Here is a 20140-nt window from a genome sequence, read left to right on the forward strand (position 1 = left end):
TCACTGGGCATATCTGATGTTTGTGTGATAGAGAAAATAATAGTCTATAGTGTGACTTTTTGGTCACATGTTAACTGCATGCTTCTTTTTATTCCATTTTTTTTTTTAGTAGAACTAGGATGTTCTTAAGTTCATCAAGTTTTTTGGTGAACTCAAGTCTAAAATTTATCGAATTGGCTTCAAATTAAGAATCTGAATTTTGAAATCCACATACCTTATGAGTGATGTGTCTGGATGCGAAAATTTTAAACGTTCGAATTAATTTAGTATAAAGTCAAGCGATTAAAATTAGAAGGTTAATAAATTAATTTTAATGCATTCATTTTTTGAACATTTTTTGACCACTTGACAATATGCAAAATTATTATTTTTTACATGCAGACATATTACTCATAACGTAGACGGGTTTCAACAGTTCAAATTTATCGTTTGAAGTTGATTCGATGGGTTTTAGACTTGAGTTCACCACGAGGCTTTGTGAACTTAAGAACACCCTAGTTTTACTCTATTTTCTTTGTAAAAGACTTTGGTACTTTAAATAATATAAAGTATTCAGATAAGAGTAAGATTTAAGTGTTATGGATAACATAAGATTTTCTATACTATAGATTTAAAAATCTATTATATGAATTTCAAATTTCAATTTAAGTAGTTTTATAAATTGATTATATAATGAACTTAGATAATATCAATTTTAACTATTATTAGAAACTTTTAAACTATATTTTATGATTTATGAAAAATAGCAAAAAATAACCTAAAATATTAGCAATTTTCTTTTATTGTTAAGCCATTTTTTTTTTTACCATTTTTCATAAATCATAAAAAATAGATTTTTTTTTCAAAAATAGTAAAAATGGTATTCTACAAGTTCATTGTATAACCAATTTACTGAACTATTTAGATCGAAATTTGAAGTTTATATGATAGGTTTTTGAAACCATAGCACAGAAGACCTTATGCTATCCATAACATCTAAGCCTTAATCTTATAAAAAACTCAATAAAGTATATTATACACCGTAATTATTGATATACATATAATAATAATGTCTATACACCTTAAACAATAATAATTATAATAATAATAATTATAATTATTATTTTATTATTAATCTTTTTATGAAATTTGTTACTGAAAGTTCTAATTTTTCTATTGTAAACCTTGAACTTATTTGGGATCTATATGAACTACAACTTATCTATACATACTTTTTTTATATAATATGTTAATAGAAACTCTATGTTTATATCAGTGTTGTAAATAGTATGCATTTGTTGGATGAAGAAACTACTGTTAAGCGATTAATAGAAAATAATAGAGATGATTAACTATAATTAAAAATAATTGATTAATTAGTTGGAAAAATACGTGATAACTTTGTCGTAGTCAACGACTAATTGGCGGATTAATTAGTCTAATCGGTCTTTTTTTAAACACTGAATTATATATCATGATAGTTTCAGTAAACTTATTATAAAGAAAGAAAGAATGGATTGCTATATTTTTCTCTTTTTAAAATTTAAATAATGTTTTGTCATTTGTTGATCTATAGATTTATTTTTATAGTACATTAGTTAATATATGTGTGAATTTTCACTATATAAAAACATTATTATTTTTATAATATATAATACATATATCACATAAATATATAAGTATTGAAAAAATAAATGGTCCGACTGATCAATCTATCGATCTGACCAGTCAAGCGTTAACTTGAAGGTTTACTGAGTTGACGCCTGATTCAGTTCTGATAACATTGCTTCTATGAGCAGGGATGGAACTAAAAATTTTGAATAAAGGGGGGTAAACTATAACATGCATAATATGTGAAAAGTAAAAAATAATTTGGTCACTAAAAATTGAACACAAGACTTTTCAAATGCCAAATGAAACTTTAAACACTAGACTACGAGTACAAATTTGTCATTTCATGAAGAAGACTAAATTATATACAAACTTTAAAAAAAAATGAAAACTCTATTCAATTTCGATATACATAATTAAAATTTTAAAATTATAAGAGTGACTTAGTCATCTTTAACTAAGTCTTAAATTCATCGTGTTTGTAAATTAAACTTGTTAGTGTTTTTTACATCTTCTTGATCGAACGGTGCCATAAGAGATTAGGTGTTTACATACACGAGAATACACAAAAATAGTTGTAGGAAATATATGCAGGAATCATCGATAAATTGTTTTACTAATTACAAGTGTAATGTGAATAAAATTGTTGAAATTGTTGATTGATCTTTTAAAATGTATGATATTGATAATATGATAATTGGATGAGAGCTTAACAAAATTATAATATTTCAAGAACATTAACTATTTATATTCCTCAGTTTACCTGTCAATTAATTATTGTTTTATAATTTCAGATCATGTGTAGTAATCTGAGGCAGTGTTGTAAAAAAACGTCCGTATAGACCGATTAATCGGCCGATTAGTTGTTGGCGGTGACTAAATCGCCATGGATTTTTCTGACTAATTGGCCAATTATATGAACGATTATGATCGATTATTTTTAATTATTTTCGATTAATTATTTGATAGTACATTATATATCCGATTAGTGCATACTGATATTTACAACACTGATCCGAGGATTGGATTCAGCTTGTGGTGAATTGATGAAATATCTAAGCTCATGGGGAGAAAAAAAAGGTCAGATGCGATCAAATGTACTGTTTTATACTTTTAATTATTTTAAAGAAATGGAAAGTGTGGTAGAAATAAAATGTTAATCCATATATTTATGCAGAAATTAGTACATTAATTACTCTGTTGCACATTTCACAGTACTGTTACCAAAACCTGCTCAATTGAGGCGGGAACATAATGTCTCAATTAATTCACAGTATTATATGTTTGAAGATTTTAATTATTAATTAGTTAGGTATGTATTTATATGTGGAGTAGAACTAGGGTGTTCTTAAGTGCATTAAATTTCTTTGTGAACTCAATTTTAAAATCTATCAAATTGACTTTAAATGATGAGTCCGAACCGTTGAAACTCATTTATCTTACGAGTGATACATCTAGATGTGAAAGTTTTTAATTTTCGAATTAATTTAGTATAAAGTCAAGCAGTCAAAATTAAAAAAAAATTATAAATTAATTTTAATACATTTATTTTTTGAAGGTTTTTGACTACTTGACTATATACAAAATTAATTTTAAAATTAAATTTTTTTTACATATAAACACATCACTCATAAAGTAGAATGATTTCAACAGTTCAGATTGGTTATTTGAAACTAATCCGATAGGTTTAAAATTGAATTCACAAAAGAACTTGGTGAACACCACTCTAGTTCTACTCTTTATGTGTGTCATTAATAGAGTTAAAAAAAAAATTATTGTTTGTATTTTTTTTTTAAATTTCTAGGAAGTCTTTTGAGAATATTATAATGATTAAAGTAATATTATTGTTTAAATGACTTTTGAGTAGAAAAGTAAGACTATATGCTCTCAGGTATTGCAGAGGATCACTCTCACTTTACGGTTTGAGATTAAATCTCTTTGGGATTCGGGTCACCAATCACCATAGGTGTAGTATTTTTGGATTTTGAGATTCGTGCCAAGTTAAAAAGAACGATCTAGATTTAGTAATTATAAAAGATTTCCTTAAATCAAATTCTACAACAACTTTAGAAATATTTACAATTTTTATGTACCGAAGTTGAATTATTTATTGAAAACTCAAATTAATTAACCGGTTTTTACTGAGAAACCGTAAACCAATATTGAAAAAAAGACATGATCTAAGCATGGTCTACTTTTTTTTTGCTCATGCATATCCAATGAGAAAAATAGAGAGAGAGAGAGTAACAGTCTCTAAGTCACATGAGACCCAATCAAATATTAACATCATCATGTTTTTATTTATCTCATGTAATTTTTACAAATGACCCTAATATTTTAGATATTACATAAGACTCAATCAAATATAGTATACCATAATTATTCCGAAATTTTTATAAATGCCCAAAAAATATATTAAATTATCAAATCTGCCCACATTTTGAATGAATTTCGATTTGTACCCCTTCCGATTACTGGGTAACCGGATTTGAATCAATTTTCCGGTTACTGGGTACCCAGATATATAGAATTTGTTGGGTTACTGGGTAAGCAGAAAGAAGGTTGGGTTACTGGGTAACCGGAAAGAGTTTTTTTTTTTTTTTTTTTGTGAAATTCTCACTCTTTTGTCACTATTTTGTCGGTGAGGCAGAAAAAGAGAGGAAGACACTACCCAGTTTATCTATATATTCACATCTCGTATATCACAATCAGACAGTTAGAGGAAGACACTCAGACAGAGAGAAAGAAAGAGGAAAAAGAAAAGGTAATTTTATTATTATTATTTTATTATTATTATTTTATTTTTTATATTTTTATGATAAGATAGTTTTTTTTAATATTTTACATAGTTTATTATTGATTTATATAATATTTTATATTTTATTTAAAACTATGTAAAATATATACATAAAATATACCCATTATTTTCAAAACATAAATATGTACATAAAATATTGTATAGATCAATATTATCATATATTATTAATAATAAACTATGTAAAATATTTAAAAAATAATTTTAATATAAATATAAAATAAATCAAAATCATAATAATAACAAAATTTCCCAACATATAAAAAAACAAGCTTTCCGGTTACAACAAAATTTTTCAACTTATACAAAACATTTTTAATTAAAATAATTTGTTTCTACTTCTAATTAAAATTCTACCGAAATAGAAGTTGAAAAATGTTTTATTTTTGAAAAAGTTGAAAACAAATTAATATTCTAAATCAAGCTTTCTGGTTATTGAACTATCTTCTAATTTGTTTCTACTTTGAACTAATAATCTAAACAATCTAAACAATATTCCAAACAATTCTAATCAATATTCTAAACAATTCTAATATTCTATAAATAAAAAATAAAGATTAACAAAAAAAAAAAACCTGATGCCGGTTTCTCTTCCTCTTCTCTTCTCTGCGCGAACCACACACCCTGCTTTCGCCCCTCTTTTTCCTACCCTACCTCCGTTGGTAAATTCTGAAAAAAAACTACGGCAACAGTGAATGAAGTTATTCGGCACCTCTGTCTCTCACGAACCAACAGTGGTGAAATCACGGACCAAACAAAAAAACACTCTTTCCGCTTACCCAGTAACCCAACTTTCTTTCTGCTTACCCAGTAACCCAATATTTGGTCTCTTTCCGCTTACCCAGTAACCCAACAAATTCTATATATCCGGGTACCCAGTAACCGAAAAATTGATTTAAATCCGGTTACCCAGTAACCGGAAGGGGTACAAATCGAAATCCATTCAAAATGTGGGCAGATTTGATAATTTAATATATTTTTTGGGCATTTATAAAAATTTCGGATAATTATTTATATGAATATAATAATAATAATGTGTATACTTCTTAAACGATGATAATTATTATTTTATTAGTCTGTTACATGCACATTTCACAGCGTGGCCACAGAAGAATCCAAACTCCGACCAAAACCTGCTAAATTGTGGCGGGAACATAATCTGTCTCAATTACAACAAAAGTTCACGTTTTTTTACAAATACTGACATTGCTACACTAGAGGCTAGACAGCAGTCACAGAGTCACAGTGCAAAATTTACCAATCCCACTGTGCCACGCCATTTCTTGTAAGAGGAGGGTTAAAATGTATCATTTTTTGTGTTCTTACGTACACTATTTTGTCGTATTTTTATTTTCAAAGTTTAAATAGTCGATTCAAATCTCTGTGTTCTTTATATTAAAATGTGTTTGGAGACTAAATTTTACATTTTTTGAATTTTTTTGAAAATCATCAAAAATTTTAAAAAAATAGTAAAAAAAATTTAAATTCTGAAAAATAGTAAAAACTTTTAAAATACTACAATGTCATTATCTTTATTTTTAAAGTCTAAATAATCGATCCAAACTATTCAACGTGAACTTCATACTAAAATGTGGTTGGATATAACAAATTTTATAATTTTTATATTTTTTTACGAATTATCTGGACAAGTATAAATCACTATTTTTAAATGGTCCAGAAATATTAGGGGTGTAAACGGATCAGATAATATCCGGTTTTATCCGGATTCAGAAAATGATGCTTTCGGATATTGCCGGATACAGATCTAGATAGTTTTTGAACGAATACGGCTTCTGATCTAGAACCAGATACAGATCCAGATTCAGATAATTATCCGCATCCGATATCTGACTCCAATCGGAGGGAGAGGGGGGCGTCCGACACCCATCGGACCACTTTTGTGTTCGATGGGTTCTCTTCACCGTCGGATCTGCTTTAGAATTCGTGCCCACAATTTCGTGTTTGCTTTAAAATCCGTACACACGAATCCTAAAGCAGATCTGACAGCGAGAGAACCCATCGAACACAAAAGTGGTCCGATGGCCATCGGACAGCCCCTTCTTTCCCAATCGGATATTCGAGTTTCTTTTCTATCTCCTATCCAAATGGGCCAGCCTATATGGGCCCAATCAGTACGGAACTCTCAGCTAGTATATCAATACACGTGTCTTAGTTGTATTATCTTTGTGGCCCCGTTCGGCTAGGTGTTGGGGTTTTAGGGTGCTAACCAAAACCCGTTTAGGCTTAAGTTGCGGAATGACCGTAGAACAAAAATTTCTACGGCCAACTTAAGCTCAGGATTAAACGGGGTATGTCAGGAAACTTTCCAAGGCGGTCCACCTTCAGTATTCCTTTGGCATCAAAACCCAATTTAATCCTTTTTACAGATCTACTCCATGATTGATTTCTAAAACTTTAATCTACTTACCAATTAAATAGATTAATATAACATATTTATACCTTGTTTCCAAATCATAGTTGGAATGCAGACCGAGCGAGTAGAGCCTCACCAGGGAAGGAATCGACTCGGAGTATCACACGTGTGATACCTCTATTGGTTATCCACCAGGACTAACCGGAGAGCGGTTTATTTCTTCTGCCAGAAATACCGTAAACCGCGGAATTCTGCAAAAACACTATTCACGGGAAAAAGACGAAAACCCGTAAACACGAATTTTCGGTTGCTCAGTTTCATCAATATGCAAAACCGACATACCGCTAAATTCGGTAAAACACTATTCATCAATCCCGTAAATATACTCCACAACAACCCGCAAGATTATACGTCAAGTACGTATAACTTTCTTTTTCTCAACCGAAACACTATTTGGGAGAGAAACCGAGAAAGAGAGAAAATACCGATCCGTTTTGACACGAAACCGGTACGAATGAATTAGTTATTTAATCCTTTCATGCACCCCTCTATTTATAGCCTCTAAAATGGTGTGAAAAGACCAAAATACCCCTATGACAAGGCATGCCACCTAGGGGGTGAGGTGTTATGTGGATAAGATCGATGACGTGTCATCTGGATAGGATCGATGACATGTCATGCGGATAAGCACGAATCTGAAAAGACCCGAATGCCCTCGGCCCGAATACAAATAATATTCGTATAATTATTCTGAATAATTATATATATTTTTCTTCGGTTGTTTGTTTCGGTATCGATGACGTGTCATCTGGATAGGATCGATGACATGTCATGCGGATAAGGACGAATCTGAAAAGACCCGAATGCCCTCGGCCCGAACACAAATAATATTCGTATAATTATTCTGAACAATTATATATATATTTTTCTTGCGGTTTGTTGTTTCGGTAATTTATACAACGTGTCCTGCACATTTATAAATTAACCGGTTAACTTTTATACAACGTGTCACACACGTTTATAAATTAACCAATGTTTTTGCTTGTTATTTTTTACATAACATTTATAATTTAATTATAACACGTATAATTAATTATAACCATCTTACTATTGATCATAACCAATTTATAATCAATCACAATAAGATTCTCCGATTAACTCCTATATGGTGTGACCCAATAGGATCTGTGTTATGTTGGTAAATAGAGTTAAAACTGTTTTAACTTCTATAATCATGGGTGGCATCTGGCAACACATCATGACCATCCAATTACACAGATGATGCTGTACTGTACAATATCACGATCCAGTAAACAATTTACTTGTGTCTGTTCTTCTGTCTCATAGCTATCAGATCAGTTTCAAGGTAGATGTGTGTCATCCTTGCTAACTGAATCTTTTCTTGATCTTGAGCAAATTATCAAATATAATTACTCTTGTAATTATACCGCTAGCAGATAATCTAACTCTACCAAGGGGCCCAGTGATGCTATAGCTCGTATAGAGATACGAGGGACAAATAGTATTCTTGGTAAACTATCACTTCCTCAGCTAAGCTATACATATGGAAAAGCTACCGTTATGACTGCTTTTTACGGACAGCGGTGGATAACAATCACACATACATATTTCTCAGTGGGAACGATAAATACCTCATACTGTAGAACGTGACACTGAATGAAAACATAAATGACACGAACACAATTCTATTTAATGTTTCATTCGGGGTTTGTCAAATACCATGTTTCTAGAACATGTATCTATGTGATTAAAATGACATCTCGTGTCAGGTGGTTTGTAAAACTTAACCATCTTTTAATCCACATACTAACCTTATCGCGGTAATTAGTGTTCCTGCTAATTACCTTGGTCAGTGACCTTTTAAGAGTATATATTATCTATATTATGGAGTTTCACAATTTCAGTCATGAACTCGAAATGATCCATAAATTCAATAATACTCAAGGCAACAAAATGATATTAATCATCCAATTCATGAACAAAGCTTTATGATAAATTATCGTATTATTGACTTCTAGATTATTACAAACTAACACTAGGGCCTCCTTAAGCCTCCTTAAGGCTAAAGGAGCCTCCTTTAGCTTCCTTAGCCACTTAATCTTGCCGAACACCGGTTCCTTAGCGCGGATTAAGACAACCTCCTTTAGCCTCCTTTTGCCCGGATCTTAATCCCCTGCCCGTTCCTTAAGGCACCTCCCCCCCTTCCTTTAGCTTCCTTTAGCCATCTTAATCCTTTGCCCCTTCCTTTAGCTTACCGAACAACCCCTCCTTAGCACGGATTATTATTTAATCCACCATGTGTTGCCGAACGGGACCTGTGGGACTAATTCTTTGACCTATGCTTCGGTTTCCCATTCATTTCTTTTTTTGGCGTTACCAACAGTTGTAGCTCGGACTGCTCTAGATTGAGCTATCAACAAGAATGAGACACTTTTTGCGAGGATAAAAAAATGATATTTTACGACGGACTACTTTTATTTTATTTTATTTTTTTTTGCGACGGACGACCGTCATAAATGCACTTTTTCCCTCGCAAAAAATATCTATTTGTTGTAGTGTATATTAATTAACCACATATTAACAACTGTATGAACCATATATATTCGATCTTCAAACTATTTTAATTCATTTTCTGAGCCACGGACCCACCTTCTATAATATATGTGGGTTCCCCCAATTCAATGAAATAGCTACTTATTACAATTTGTTTAAACTCTCCTGCTCACTCTCTCGGACTAACGATATTTTGTTTTATTTTTTTTTAATAATTATAATATATTAAGTTAAAATTATCTAAGCATAATATTTTGACAAATTATTTTTCAATCAACTTATCCCTATATTTTCGTACAAAAAAGCTAATGAAAATTCGAGTTTCCAATTGGATTTGGTCAACGTTGACCGACTTATTTGATTTTGATTTCACGACCGATTTTGATTCCACAATCAAGTAATTTACTTTTAATTATCCGAACTATATTCATATCTGTATTCGTATCCGTCCGATATCCGATTCGTATCCGTATCTGTATCCGAAAAATTATAACGGATAAGGATACGGTTTGATCACTATCTGATCCGTATCCGACCGTTTACACCCCTATCCAGAATCTTCTAAAAACAATGATTTTGTACTTACCTTAAAAAATAACAAAAATAATTTAAAAAATATAAAATTTTGCATCAAAGCACATTTCAATATGAAAATCACATTGAGCGATCCAGATTGACTGTTTAAACTTTGAAAATACAGATAACAACATTATATTAGGGCATGATGGGGCATAAAACCAATGCAGCATTTTAACCTACTCATTACAAATTTTACATATATACATTCAATCTTAAATGTGTTAAAATACTTTTATGATTTTAAAATTTAGTTATGTATTTTGAAATTTAATTAAATTTTATTTTTTTTAGAACTTTTTTATATTTCAGTCCTCTCATAAAGTATTACATGTATACTTGTAATCTAGTAGTCAAAGTATATTTTGTGATTGTAAAAAACTTGAATTCAATTCTCACTTACATATATACCACATATTGTGTATTTTAAGTTAGCCATCTCTATCAAGATCTTTTAATTCTGCCCTGATACCAGCTAGGATATATAATAATTATATAAATTTGAACCAGCTATTATTATTTTTCTTCGTTGTGCTGTCTAGCTATATTATCTATTATCTATATATTATTCCTCTTTTAGTACTTTTTCTATTCTCCTCTTTCATGTATCTATAAATATGTACATTTACAACAGCTATTTTAAATAGAAAACATTTCCAATTACCATTACTATTAACAGTTGTCACTTGAATCGGCTTCCTTAATTTTCTCATCAGATTCAATCCTGGTTTCAATACAAACCCTGAAAATTCTGAGCCCGAATTATATGTATCAAGTTGTTCACCTGGGCTAAGAAAAATTAGACCTAGCCATTTTTGAGAAAGGGAGAAGAAGGGATCCTAATTAATTTTTTTTTATCAGACGACCCAAAATTGGGCCAGCAAGAATCAAGCCTAATCCCAAAAACTGGAAAATTAAATTTGCCGCGCGCATACCCAAATTTAGTCCAATTAATTCAAGCTCTTATGTTCTGTTACTGATATGTCGAATGTAATTAAATTTCCTACAAATTTGCTTTGGTCATGTGAAATTTTGAAACTTTGTTATATGGTTATTTGTCAATTATTTGTGCATCGATCTATCCACAATGCCTCAAAAAAAAAATTTGAAGGCTATTTGTACATGCATGGTCATGGAAGAAAGAAACTATTAAATTATAGGCGAAAACATGTCATCAATCTCTAATGCATTAATTACGATCTCCGTGTTGACTTGTTGCAGTTTGATGTATAACTTAATAAGCGACTGTAGCTGATGTTGCCCATTGACCAACCGTCGTATATTTGCATGGTAGCTTGTACTGTGGAAAAAATGGCACGGCGGAGCCGGCTCTGTTACGGAACGGCACGGCACGGCACGGGTTACTGTTCTGTGTCGTGACTCGCATGTCGCGTGCCGTGTCCATCCCTTGACATTTTGATCATGGCATGGCACGGCACGCAAAAGATCCGGTCACGGCATAGCGCGACACGCGAGTCACGTGTAATTAGGACCGTTAAATCTTAATCAGATGATGAATCTTGAATAAACTAACTTAAATTATGAAAAAATAATTAAACGTGAGAAACGTGACTCGTTATGTTTTGACACGGCACGCGAGTCACGCCGTGACTCGCGTGTCTTGACCACTCCTTGACATTTTGATCATGGCACGGCACGGCACGGGTCACTGTTCACTTGATCACGGTACGGCACGGCACGGCATGTTTTTTCCACTCTAGTAGCTTGTATGTAAAACTTTTGGTACATCACCAAGCTTATATATATAGTTATCATTATTTTCATTAGATATATATAATGTATTTGTTTTTTCTTGAGTCATGAACTTCCGTTATATTCTGTGAAAAAGAAAATATCAGGATGTATATATGATTCATGCCATATGCATTACTTCTCATTAAACGGATATGAAACTGAATTATTTATATTGAATCTTCGATACGGCAATTAAATATATTGTATCATTTATAAGGCCGTCTCATGGTAAAAATAATCTTGTTTAGAGATTTAATTTAGTGGACCTCAACAACATTTCAATCATAAATTCACAATTAAATACATATGTTCAATTATAATTAAAGTATGGAAGCTAATCCACAATCATAATTCATTCACTACTATAGAAAAACACTTTGCCATCAATTCAAATCTAAATTCGCCATATGTTTCCAAACTGATGACTATCACCCGATAGCGAAAGTATACACCTATGCCATTGGCTTGAACCCGACGACATTGTGCATGCTCCTATGCCATCGGGTCGAGGTAACAAATCGATGTCGTTTCTTCCAAACGGTGTAACAATTTGACATCGCTGCGCACTCAATGACATCTCTTGCATTTTTTAACCAATGGCAAAGGTGCTTAACACTGACTGTTATTGGATCTGTTTGTTGATGGCAAAAGTCACATACACCATCTGTTTTGTTTGCGATAGCGTTTGGCCGACCCTAGTTACTTTAGCTTTGCCATCTATTATTAATTTTGAGCCATTGGATATGTGTGTGTGTATAGAGAGAGAGAGAATGTCTAAGCTCAAAACGTTTTGTCCTAGCTCCGAAAAAAACGATTCGGTTTTTCAATTTTTAAAGTTCAAACAGTCAATCCAAATCGTTAGATATTCAATCTATATTAAATGTGCTTGGAGACCAAATTTTACATTTTTGGATTTTTTTTTAATATTTATTAAGATGATTTATAAACCGTTAGATGTTCAATCTATATTAAAATCGTTGTTTTTTATTAAAATGGAGCAAGGAGGGAAAATTCTCAGTTAAAACATGTTAGCTAGAGAGCATTGGAAGAAGGACCCTACATATTGGATCTACACTAAACCAGATATGGAAAATCAAAGGATCAACCGCTCAGAGTCATGATCTTTCTGTGGCTAATGCTAGAAAATAGAATCCTGACAGTAGACAACCTAATGCTTAATGGATAATGGCTAAGCAATAGAATAAGTCAGACATCTATTTGAAGAATGCCATTAGACGGTCAAGGTTAGAAGACAGGTCCAAAGATGTATGCCACACATAACTTAATTACTCGGATCATGATCAGTTCACCAGGGGAAAATACTAAGCCAAAAAACCATGACACTGAGTAGGCTACAACTAGTGCTGCTGTTTGTAACTTGGAGAGAGAGGTATATATCTTCGAACATTCACAGAGCAACACAGGACACCTTGCACCTTGGTTGAAGAAATAAGAATTAATGGAGTGCATCAGCTGGTTCCAAGTGCAATAGAATAAATGCAGGAATTAATAAGGAATAAGGTTGTTCCCCAATCTTTATAGCTTATGTTTTATTGTTTTCAGTTTTTTCGATTTCTTTCTTACATTTTTTTTTTACTTTTCTGTTATTTATTTAATGTAAAACTTAACACCACTGTCCACTGGTGTTCCAATTAAAGAAATTTAAAGGCTCCACCTCTGTGTTTCTTTCAAAAAAAAAATGATATATGTTAACTGAACAACTTATTACATTCAAATTAATATTATATGTTTAAGTGTAGTTAATGCAAATTAATATTATATGTTTATACTAAATTTTTTTAACTCTTAATGTGACAAATATATCATAACTTGGGATTGGTTGGTAAGAAAAGCTTAGAATTAATTCTGCCCATTTTGTACAAAGTAACTTTTGACTTTTTCATATGATCAGGTTCTCTTTCCAGGAAGCTCACATGTATTTGGTTGAAGTATATATTTGAATATTATTTTATATACTTTCTAAATGACGATAACATCGATTGACTAATAGATCCAAGACCGTACATATATAGTACTGGTATATATATAAAGACAACTTAAGCAAATGTTTGACTTGCTCTAATATCTTGAAGTTTCTTTATTATTATTATTTTTTTTTGCAGAAGATTCTCTATTTCTCGTGCAGCATTTTTAAATAATGATATGCTTTTGGTCCTAGATTTTATGTATGTATTCTTATTTTCTTTAAAAAATTAATTTACTTTAAATTAATTAGTTATTCAATAATCTTTTGCAATAAATAAAAGTCCAGTTAGCACCATATTAGCACTATGCATGCTTCGAATTTATAATAATTGAGGAAGCATTATTGTAAAACTTCAGTACTTATCTGATATTTTATGACCGTTAAATTAAAAAGTAAATTAGTAGATGTGTTATTTGTTATTTAAACAGGACATGTAATATATTTGAGTCTCTATAAAATTTAGTTAACCATCCATCTATCATAATTCATTAAATTGTATTGTTACATTTTTTAAATTATTCGATGAAATACTAAATTACTATCAAAATTGATTTAAATTTATTACATGTACAATATAAGAAAAGGATACATCATCACAGTTAGCTTTGTATTTTTTTGAATAATATTTGTATAGATATTAAATAGAAGTATATAAGTGTAAATCTAATTAATCCATATAAGAGAATCTTATTCTGATCATGAACAGCTTTGACCAAATAATTTTCTATTATGCCATTACTTACCCAAACCCTGCACAGATCACTGCAATTCCTTAATTAATTTAAAATTGTTATTTTATTTGAGTTCAATATTAGTGATATGAGACAGAGCTGCTTATATATATCGATTAGAAAAAGGTCACGTTTTGCATTCAATTTGACTCCAAAGAAGCTTCAAAACCCACATTGCGACAATTATATATGGTGCTTGAGAAAAAAGAAAATTAAGAAAATGGAAGAAAGATGGATTATAACTTAAACTATCAAACTAGATATAAACCAGGTGAAAATTAAGATGGATTATAACTTAATTTACTTCAAATTTAAGTAGCAATCAAACTTATATAACCTGAGAGAGAGAGAGAGAGAGAGAGAGAGAGAGAGAGAGAAAGAGAGAGAGAGAGAGAGAGCATCATATATATGGTGTTCCGATACTCTGAATTTAATAATTATACAACTATATAATATATGTAATATAGTGTTAATTAACGGATAGAACTTACATATTACTCCGTTAATCTTCGTGCGGAAGCGGATTTTGTGATCGGAGCAATATCACTGGTTTTACAAGGAATCACAAACCGAAACCGGAAGCCCTGCGTTTTTCACGACCTAAAACCTTCAAGCCTTAACAGAGTGCTTCTTAGTGCTCTCTATCTTTTCTCTCTATTTTTGGCTGTTACTATTCATACATTTTTCTTCTGATGGATAGAGAGAGATACATGGATGATTTATAGAAAACCAATGCACCTATTCATAAAGGATATGCACCTCTTAGAAAAGATCTGCACCTTTTCATAATGGGTCGGCATCTCTTCATAACAGGTCAGGTTTTGAATTCGGGTTTCCCATAACGGACGTACCAATTAATAAATCCAACATATAGTAAATAATATACATCTACAAATATAAACCAGTGGTATCAAATCTTTACTGAGAGCTTTGCCTTAACAAGTATCTTCTTGCACAAAATACAAAAATAAAAAATGAGAGTAATTGAAGCGCAGTTAACAATGCATAGAAGAGATCAAGCCTAGTTGAATCGAAATCCATGCCATCCAACCACCCACTTTCCTTATCTCCAAGTCTTGTAACTCTACCTACAATGGCGACGAGTACACCGTCAAGCCAGATAGACATACCAACAATAAAAAACACCATAGATGAGCTTAGAGATTTCAGCTGTACTGGTAACTGATTGCTGAAGAATTCCATTAGCCCGACAAACGAAAGTACTTCCATGAGACCAACGCAAATAAATTGTGGTAATGACCAAAGAAAAGATAAATCCTTCGGGTTTACTACCGTCCTCCTTTTCCTCTCAACCAATGCTGCCATACCAGTACCAAGCATTTCAAATACAAAACCTATGCCAGCACGTACCAAATGTGAAGTGGTATAGTAGTATCTGCTGCTCGTATACTTTTGCATAGCCGGTATAATTATTCGGTTGTTCGTTACAAGTACAAAAAATTGAAGAACTACTGCGACTGCATAGAGTGATGCAGGTGCAATTTTGACACCCATTAGTTTTGTGTTCATAGTGGAGGCTGCTGGCGCTGTTAGTGTGAAAAAGAAAGAAAAAGGTAAGTAACAGAAAATGGAGCTGATGAGTATTGGTAACATCTTTACGAAGATTTTTGCCTCCTCAATTTGAGAAATGCTGCAATATGACCAAGCATCTGTGTTTCCTGTGTATATCGATGCCTTGTCGAGGAACCTGCAGCAAAAGAAATTTAAATTTCAGGATTTATGAATATCAGGAAAATAAAGATTTGAGGTGCTTTTTCAAAAAAAATAAAAAATAAAAATAACCTGAGATCTTTTGTGCGAGGAAGTACTTCTAAACTGGTTATATCATCTGTGGTTTCCGTAATAATTTGAGGATCTTCTAAATTCTCAGGGGACACATAAATTTTTCTTTTTTTCACTGCTACGACAAAGACCTGAAATTCAGAATAAATACATCTTTCTGTCAGGTTTACATATATTGCTAATTGGATGTATATTTCATTTTCGTTTTGCAAAATGAATACACAATAGAGAACGCGTTATGCACATGGTACTATATCTTTTATGTACATAGTAGTTTACTAGTTTTATAGAGTAAGTGGCTGTTTTAATTTGCATTCATATCTCTAGTTTCAAAGTTCAAACGGTTAATCTAAACTTCTCAAAATGTTTTTCATATTGAAATGTGCTTAGAGACCAAATTTTATATTTTTTTTGAATTTTTTTCTATTTTTTTTAGAATTTTTCAATATCAGTGTTTTTCTGAATTTTTATTTAATGAAAAATACTTATTTTAAAAAATTCTAAAAAATAGTAAATTTTTTTCAAAAAATGTAAAATTTGGTCTCCAAGCACATTTCAATATGAAGAACATGTTGAGAAGTTCGAATTGACTATTTGAACTTTGAAACTAGAGATATTAGCGCAAATTAAAACACCAACTTTAATTTGCAAAGCATGATAGCCTTACTCTATTATATATTGAGTTCATTAAAGAGATTGTCATGCATACAAAACACCACTTGTCTATTTGATATGTCATTTAATATGCTAGCATGCTTAACTAATTTATAATGGGGTATATATATATAATATAAATATTATTAATTATACCACTTAATTTTGTGCATTACTGATTTTCCTTTGGTAGTTGCTACGGAGCTATAAGATCTTAATAACACAATTTTTTTTAATTTCTAAGTCATCAATTGATGGCATTTGCACAAGAATATTACATGTACCTTTAATATATATCTATATATATAACTAAAATTAATTAATCTTTAACCATATCATCAACTCCCAATATTTCAACGGAGAAAAAAAAATGAAATCATGGTAGTTATCTAGTTGATGCCATATATGGTACCTGCATAATACTTGTCAATGGACTGCCAGAAGGTTTTTTGTTGCGGTAGACCGGAAATCCGACGGCTGCTAGTAGCAGCCCGGACAGAATAAACAGCGCGCACACGCCTAGTCCCAGATCCCAGCCCTTGAAATTCTGGATCCACACCACAAGCACTAAACCAAGAAATGCTCCAAAGCAAGTTGCCATGGCTGCAAAGTCAAAGAACCTTATTTTTAGCTTCGACTCGGATGGGTCGTCAGTATCGAATTGTTCACCACCAAATCCCGGCGTAGCGGCGCGCATGAAGCCCTCTCCTATCGCAACCATGAAGAGGCCAAGGTAAAGAAGTGAAGTTCGCCATCCCTGCAAAGATTCACAGTCCGCATGTAGGTTTTGATTTAAGTTACATGGAGGGAGGTGGAGTGAGGGGATGTGCACTTGTAGCGCAAGCAAACCAAATCCCTTCAAAATTCAAAACATTACTTATAGCATGTTACTGTGAGAATTCATCTCAAACTAGCTAGTTCTGTACTAAACATTAAAATTATTTTATATTTAAGAGTGAGAGCAAACTAATTAATACTTAATCAAAGAAAGGATGTTACCAATATCTCAAAAGGGCCGAATAAGAGGATGGCGTTGAAGCGCTTGATATATGAATCAGTAACGAAAGCACCTAATATGGATAGCATCCATGTAGCACCACCAAAATTTGTGCTGAGGATAACACTACGATCAATGGTCATGTTGTGAGTCGAACGAAAAAACCCGACAAGATTTGTATTTGCAGCATTGATACTGCTTCTCACCATCACCAAAGCTGCATATATACACCCAAATCTCTCAGTTAAAACAAAATTTTAGACAACATAAGAGGAAAAACATACAGCTTATTAATTCATGAAGTGCTCAGTATCACAGCCATGAACAGCTTCTACTAAATATATTATTTCCTTTCATTCATTTTTTGTTCACTTTGATTGGTAGAAGGAAATTTTTAATGCCCCTAAATAAGCCATGAGAGCTTATTAATTTGTATGAACTTTTTGTTCTTTCTTTTAACCATTTTTCCTTTCCGGGTCACTTGTAAAAATTGTGAGAGCAAAGAAAGTGATGAACATATATCAGATAATAAAAATGCACGCTTACTGTAGAGAAACAAAGTAGCTCTAACCCCTCCATGCTTTCTTGGGTCCACTGGGTTACCTCTCCAGTTTACTATACCCTCCATCTCTCTCTCTCTCTCTCTCTCTCTCTCTATCTCTCTCTCTCTCTTTCTCTCTGTGTAGGTGTGTTTGTGTGTTAATGCAACATATAGATGCGTGCAAAGCGGGTATTTATAGATGGAACAGTATTAAAGTCAAGCTTTCTTCTGTACATGCATGTACCTAGTTCCAAAAAATCTGCTCTTAAAAGATATTATATATATGTCTTAATTAATTTGTCTTTCAAAATGAAAAATGAAAAATATGATAGAATGACTATGTAATTATAGCATTAAATTAATAATTTTTTTTTTCATTTAACATCTCATTATTTCGTTTAATACTAATATATTTAAATTTTGATATATGTGTCTTGAGAATTGTAATTATATGTGTCAAATAAACTGTATATATATTGTTACAAGAAACTAGCCATTTTTTTTACAAGAAAAATATTTTTGTCATTGTTCCTTAAAAAAATCGTACCGATGCTAAGTTTATTTTAATTTATAATTTTCTGTGGAATGATGATTATAAAAATGGATGAAAATTAAAACATCATAACATTGTCACACTTAATTAATACATTTGTAAAGGAACAGTAGCAATAATATATATGCTTCTAGTATATAATTTTTTATTACCGTAAACTTTTTATTTATAAATTAATTTTCAGATTATTAAAAATAAGAAAACTACGAATTGTCCATCCAAAATGTTTATTGTATATAGGTTGGCCCTTTCCTTAGTAAGGAAATAAACAAATAAAAATATAATAGATTAGAAGTGAAATTATATTATTACTATGCGGGTTGTATTTGAATAAAAAGGATGACTTATCCCACTTAGAAATATCTGGAACTTCATCTGAACTCATTCATGATTTGTTAAATATCATTGCTTTTCTTATTGGCGACTGGCGAAGTAATATATATATACAGAGAGAGATCTGGAAAATTTCACAAAGTTTCTTTTTTTTTAAAAACATAAAACAAAATATATATTTTTTTTAAATTCTTAAGAAAATGCTCTTTGGACCACTTTTCCCTCTCTTTCCCTCTTTCTTCTCCCTATTTTCTCTCATCTATTTTTTGTTTATGTAAAATATACAATTGTGATTTTATTTAAGTTTTGAATAACTTTTATTTTTTATGTGTATAAATGATTTATAATAAAAAAAAATTAAGTCCGAAATTTTATTTGCTAAAATTAGAAAGTGTATATGTACAACATATGGGTCTTTTAAAAAAATATTGTGAAAACTAAGAATATGAAATTAATTGTAAACCGAATAAATTAGATAAAATGTGTATGTTAAAAACATTTATATGTTAGATACTTTTTTTTTATAAAATAAGTTAATACCATGTATTATAATATTTTTTTAAAAGACCCATATATTGAAAACATTCTACATATACACTAATTTTTTTATTCTAAATCATTTATACACATAAAAAAATAAAAATAAAAGTTATTCAAAACTTAAATAAAATCACAATTGTATATTTTACATAAGCAAATAATAGATGAGAGTAAATAGGAAGAAAAAAAGAGGGAGAGAAAGAGAGGGAACAAGTAGGGTCCACAAGGACATTTTGTTAAGAATTTTGGAAGCAGAGTATTTTGTTGTATTTTTGAAAAAGAAGGGCACTTTGTGAAATTTCCTGAGAGAGAGAGTT

At 31.2% G+C, this 20140-nt stretch overlaps 1 protein-coding gene across 1 annotated transcript; it reads right to left on the reverse strand.

The window, feature by feature from the left end:
- Window positions 1-15316: 15316 nt before the first annotated feature.
- LOC144545279 (protein NRT1/ PTR FAMILY 4.3-like) lies at window positions 15317-18511 on the reverse strand. The gene is made up of 5 exons (XM_078293871.1): window positions 18403-18511; window positions 17859-18073; window positions 17272-17715; window positions 16206-16336; window positions 15317-16110 (listed from the first exon to the last, which is right to left on the reverse strand). The coding sequence occupies exons 1-5, from the start codon at window positions 18482-18484 to the stop codon at window positions 15321-15323; spliced, it is 1662 nt and encodes a 553-aa protein (XP_078149997.1). The 5' UTR covers window positions 18485-18511; the 3' UTR covers window positions 15317-15320.
- Window positions 18512-20140: the final 1629 nt, after the last annotated feature.

This window comes from Carex rostrata, chromosome 27 (genome assembly GCF_964058835.1).
Source record: "Carex rostrata chromosome 27, lpCarRost1.2, whole genome shotgun sequence".
Taxonomy (NCBI): Eukaryota; Viridiplantae; Streptophyta; class Magnoliopsida; order Poales; family Cyperaceae; genus Carex; species Carex rostrata.

Excerpts from the sequence above, each read along its gene's own strand:
- LOC144545279 (XM_078293871.1), bottom strand. The coding sequence starts at position 18,484 with ATGGAGGGTATAGTAAACTGGAGAGGTAACCCAGTGGACCCAAGAAAG. Across the intron at positions 18,074-18,402 it reads AGCTACTTTGTTTCTCTACA|CTTTGGTGATGGTGAGAAGC; the intron begins GTAAGCGTGCAT and ends GTATATATGCAG. Across the intron at positions 16,337-17,271 it reads CATTGACAAGTATTATGCAG|GTCTTTGTCGTAGCAGTGAA; the intron begins GTACCATATATG and ends TCTGAATTTCAG.